The sequence below is a fragment of the Priapulus caudatus genome, unplaced genomic scaffold (genome assembly GCF_000485595.1).
Source record: "Priapulus caudatus unplaced genomic scaffold, Priapulus_caudatus-5.0.1 Scaffold83, whole genome shotgun sequence".
Classification (NCBI taxonomy): domain Eukaryota; kingdom Metazoa; phylum Priapulida; class Priapulimorpha; order Priapulimorphida; family Priapulidae; genus Priapulus; species Priapulus caudatus.
In genome coordinates, this window is record NW_014577144.1 from 243,665 (window position 1) to 249,145 (window position 5,481).

The window sequence follows — 5,481 nt, forward strand, 5'->3', positions numbered from 1 at the left end:
TCTCTCTCTCTCTCTCTCTCGTTTTCCCTCTCTTTCTCTCTCTCTCTCGTTCTCTCTCTCTCTCTCTCTCTCTCTCTCTCTCTCTCTCTCTCTCTCTCTCTCGTTCCCCCTCTCTCGTTCCCTTTCTCTCTCTCTCTTTCTATCTCTCTCTCTCTCTCTCTCTCTCTCGTTCCCCCTCCCTCGTTCCCTCTCTCTCTCTCTCGCTCTCTCTCTCGCTCGCTCACGGTGGGAAATATTATACAGCCCTTCAAATCTAAATATATTTTCAAGCGTATTTTCCTCCGTGTGCGCGCGAATTGTTGCGTTAATATTTGCTGTTTCGCTGCGTTGATATATATATATATATATTTATATATTTCGCTGTATGCCCGTATCCGTTGCCACGCGTGCTAGCTCCATCGCCAGAATAGAACGACGACGGTGGCGAGGACGCCTAAGAACGCTGACGACGGTGGCGAGGATGCCTAAGGACGCTGACGACGGTGGCGAGGACGCCTAAGGACGCTGACGACGGTGGCGAGGATGCCTAAGGACGCTGACGACGGTGGCGAGGATGCCTAAGGACGCTGACGACGGTGGCGAGTACGCCTAAGGACGCTGACGACGGTGGCGAGGACGGTGGCGAGGACGCCTAAGGACGCTGACGACGGTGGCGAGGACGGTGGCGAGGACGCCTAAGGACGCTGACGACGGTGGCGAGGACGGTGGCGAGGACGCCTAAAGACGCTGACAATAATTGTTTAGAGCGAAAAACGCGCGCAACGGAGCTACGGGTCGCTGGATTAACCGAAACGAGAGAGCGATCAAGCGGCGCACGTCGATTAATACAATACACAGTGGGGGGAGGAGGGGTGGGAGAATTCACCTTGCGAGAACACTCTGTCTTATAGAACACGTTGAATTCATTTATCAACCCTGGCCAAGCCACACGTAACAATGCGCATGTCAACCCCGCTGCCTTTCTTCGTCTGCTCGCATAGGGCGGATCTGTGCGTTGTGAACGTGTGCATGGCCCCGCTAATCGCCTTATGAACCTCACATGAGGCGGCGCACCGTGAACGGACGGGAAATACGAAAAGTAGCTATTTGTGTTGAGTAGCGTACGGAGTTCAACGGTCGCTGGAGGACGCTGGAGGAGGCAACTGAGATCGACATATTACGAAAATTGTATAGGCGCCTATACTGCTGCCTATACATATACGCTATCCATATACGCTATACAAATACGCTATATATATATATATATATATATATATATCTACCGTATATAAGTTGTGTCTATATGGTCGTATATACATATACACAAAATAACATTTAGGTTGCCTGCGGGGAGGGGGAGGGGGTAACCGGAAGTTAAACTTACTTCTCGAGATCTCCATCCGGCATCGTACCACGTACGGCTCCGTAGACTATAGCCAGCAATGCCGGGAACCCTGCACGATGAAAAAGTCGTTATTTATACACTGAATGTAGTTATTATTTCGCAGAAACCACTTAAATATCGCAGTGTACCAACTATTACATAGAAAAGTGGTTATTTTTCTTTTTAGTTTTTTTACGGAAATGTAGCTCGGTCTTACGCGATAAACTATCCGAGTAGAAAGATAATAATTACATCCCCTCTTGCACAAAAGTTTCTGGTGCACAGAGTTGTTACTTTATTGTTCTACTTTACCTTCTCAAGCCCTTAACATGATGTTGAGTGATGTGTTTTTTTTAGCTATAATCGCTTATAATAATTTATTTTCTTTCACGTTCTCCCCTCCCCGCATCCACCCCTTCCCCAGCACAAACATCTCTCCTGTATGCACGACTCGTGTTGCATTCTCCGCGTTGAAAATTCGCACCGAATAAAAATATCTCGTTAATTTCGGCTGCTCTGCGCATGACGTCAGCCGCGATGCTCTGACGCAGCGGTAAATAACGTTGCTCTGACGCAGCGGTAAATAACGTTGCTCTGACGCAGCGGTAAATAACGCTGCCGTGACGCAGCGGTAAATAACGCTGCCGTGACGCGGCGGTAAATAACGCTGTCGTGACGCAGCGGTAAATAACGCTGCTCTGATGCAGCGGTAAATAACGTTGCCGTGACGCAGCGGTAAATAACGGTGCTCTGACGCTGCGGTAAATAACGCTGCCGTGACGCAGCGGTAAATAACGCTGTCGTAACGCAGCGGTAAATAACGTTGCCGTAACGCAGCGGTAAATAACGCTGCTCTGACGCAGCGGTAAATAACGCTGCTCTGACGCAGCGGTAAATAACGCTGCTCTGACGCAGCGGTAAATAACGTTGCCGTGACGCAGCGGTAAATAACGTTGCTTTGATGCAGCGGTAAATAACGCTGCCGTGACTCTACGCGCATGCCGTGACGTGGCGGGCATGATCGGAGTTATGGATTATCGGAGTATGATATATGTGAAACGCGATGCCCCGCTGCACAATCACGATACACACGCGCCAGCTCCTGCGTTTTGCCACGAATAGTGAAATGTGCTTTTCCTTATCGCCAGAATTTGTCGAAATGAGTCTGAAGTTAAACGATAGAGAAACCCATGGCGTGCAAATCCCGTTTTGAGGCCAGACAGAAGCTAAGAGGCAGAAATCCTCACGAAACGAACCGCACGACAGAGATAAAGAGTAGCTAACGTAGGCATGAACGTGACAGCTCGTAACATTGAAGAGAACAGGAAGGATGCTGCAGTGAAAGATGGGAGCAAAAAGTTCAAGGGACCATGGCGAATTAAAAATTGTTTCGCAGCGAGAGTAGGAAGCGGACCGGACGTTGGAAGTAGAAAGAGGCGGGGATCACGCCGGCGATCGTAGACGAGGGGAGACTACTAATGCGCCCAGCATGCTTTGCGCCGATGCGCATCACGTCCCTAATTACAAAAGAGTCAATTACCCCGAATCAATCATTTACAGTCACACAAAAACGAGCGAGTTAGACGCGAATACGAACCTAATAATACCACTCAAAATAAGTTCATCGCAATTTATGATAATATAAGAGTAGATTTCCTTATTTCATAAATCTATGTAACCTTTCTAAACTGTTATTTACAGGCTAAATACGCGTAGTCCGGAGCAAGTTAGCCACACGAATAGATGTGAGCCAGGCCCGCTTCGCAGCGTGCTAATTAAGTGAGCCCGCTATAAACTGCGTGTGCGCGCGCAATCCGAGGCCAGGCGCGGGATAAATTTCGCTATAAGCATGCGCATCGCGTTAAATCACATAAAGGTACAGTAGCGTATGCAATTTTGTTTTTTGATCTTCACTTCACTAGAGTCTAAATACAACTTGGCTAGAAGAATCTATCCAGAATATGTGGGAAGGCAGACATAGGAAGCTGTATGTTTATACTTCCATTACTGATAAAATTACTCAATTGAATTATTAATTTTTATATAATCGGATAACCAGATTCGATTATACGCCGGTTGCAGTTTCTGCTGCTTATTCAATCACCTGTTAATATTCTTCTTCTTCTGTTATTACATTAATTCAGTTTAAATCCTAATAATTCCATTGGCGGTACCGTTGTTTAAAATGACTACGTCAAGAATTTTCTATGGTTGTTTTTTTGTTGCCATTTTTTTACATGAAAAGTAAGAACTAACGGGACTAAACGTATCGTCGAATTCTTACCTGATAAGATTGTTTCTCAACTAGCTAAAAATCCAAAAAACTTGGACAATTTGATATTAGTGTTCCTGACATTAATTGCTTGCTAGGGGCTATGTATGCGTCACGAGTGTATGTTCACATCGAACAATATAGTAAAATAAGAAGTATAATGCAGCAATTTAACCATAAAAAGTGAACAGAATTACTTAGATTTTGTGAAAAAGTGGAACTATTTTTTTTATTTTTTACTATTTACGGTGACGTAATCACTTTAACTGTCATTGCTGTCTGCTGAGTGACGTACCAAGCTAAACTGAGCATGCGCGGTCTACCCGTGCTAACTTAGCCCGGCTGAGCCCAGTTTGAGTGAGGTCAGCTACGATTTAGCGCGCGCCTGGCCCGGACCTGGCCCGGACTATAGGGTATAGGATGTGTATAGATGTAGGATCAAATTAAGTAAAATAATGTAAATCAATCAAAATACGGGGTATTACACTGATGAGACGACGCGCATGCGCAGTGGTACGCACCCCATCCGACGAGAGCGAGCAGCTTCATGATGTGTTTTTCGGTGACGAAAGCGAACACGATCATCGTGTGCAGGTACATGCCCTCGCAGAACATCCACAGGTAGTTGCACGACATGAAGTACTGGTTAACGACGTGTAGCACCTGACACCACACCTGCCGATTAAGTAACGCTGAGCACTTAACGCCTGCACACCGCGCGCACTCCGCGCGCGCTATATCTATTACCGACATGACCGCACGTGGCACTGCCGTCGCTACACGTTATTAGTATTATTAAATTTTTATTGCATGTAATTTAAATACATACATGTACTGAAGACTGTCTTTTTCATGGATAAAAAATCTGATGAATGCATAAGTGTTGAGAAGTTAAAAAAACAGTACAGCTGATCAGCGATGAAATTGTAAATAGAGTGATTTAGAGTTCGATTTAGTCGTTTTTATGCAAGTCTGTGCAATCTATTATAGATCTATGCAAAAGAACTTTGATCATTTGGTTGCGTTGTGTAGCAGGTGCAGGAGAAAGCATTATGCGCGTGTATCAAGGGTTTGTGTCGAATCGTAATGATGGGCGGGATAGTCAGGATGAGGGAGCTAGTTAAGGGTTGTATGATGGGGTTAAATGCTTTAGACGGAGAATTTCTCTCACTCTCTCTTTCTTTCTCTCTCTCTCTCTCTCTCTCTCTCTCTCTCTCTCTCTCTATCTTTGTGTGTGTGTCTCTCTCTCTACCTTTTTCTATTTCTCTCTCTCTCTCTCTCTCTCTCTCTGTCTTTCTCTCTCTCTTTCTCTCTCTCTTTCTCTATCTCTTTCTTTCTCTCTCTATGTCTGTGTGTTTGGTGTGTGTGTGTGTGTGTGTGTGTGTGTGTGTGTGTGTGTGTGTGTGTGTGTTTACGTGCGTGTGCGTATGTGTGCGCACGCGCGTGCGTATGTGGGTGTGCGAGCCCGCGTATGTGTGTGTCTGCGGCATCGCGTGTGTGCGTGTGCGTTTGATCATTTGGTTACGTGGTGTAGCAGGTGCAGGAGAAAGCATTATGCGCGTGAATCACGGGTTTGTGTCGAATCGTAATGATGGGCGGGATAGTCAGATATGAGGGAGCTAGTTATGGGTTGTATGAAGGGGTTAAATGCTTTAGACGGAGAGTTTTTCTCTCTCTCTCTCTCTCTCTCTCTCTCTCTCTCTCTCTCTTTCTTTCATTTCTCGCTCGCTCGCTCACGCGCTCGCTCTCTCTCTCGCTCTCTCTCTCTCTCTCTGTCTATCTCTCTCTCTCTCTCTCTTTTTCTCTCTCTCTCTCTTTTTCTCTCTCTCTCTCTTTCTCTCTCTCT

General features: G+C 46.0%; 1 protein-coding gene across 1 annotated transcript in view; it reads right to left on the bottom strand.

Annotated features, from left to right (window-relative positions):
- Positions 1-5,481, bottom strand: part of LOC106804676 (calcitonin gene-related peptide type 1 receptor-like) — a 33,683-nt gene that overhangs the window by 21,375 nt on the left and 6,827 nt on the right. The window contains exons 5-6 of the mRNA XM_014805952.1: positions 4,157-4,310; positions 1,364-1,433 (exon numbers count right to left, since the gene is read on the bottom strand). Of these exons, the coding sequence (XP_014661438.1) occupies positions 1,364-1,433; positions 4,157-4,310 (224 nt within the window). The remainder of the gene's footprint in view (positions 1-1,363; positions 1,434-4,156; positions 4,311-5,481) is intronic.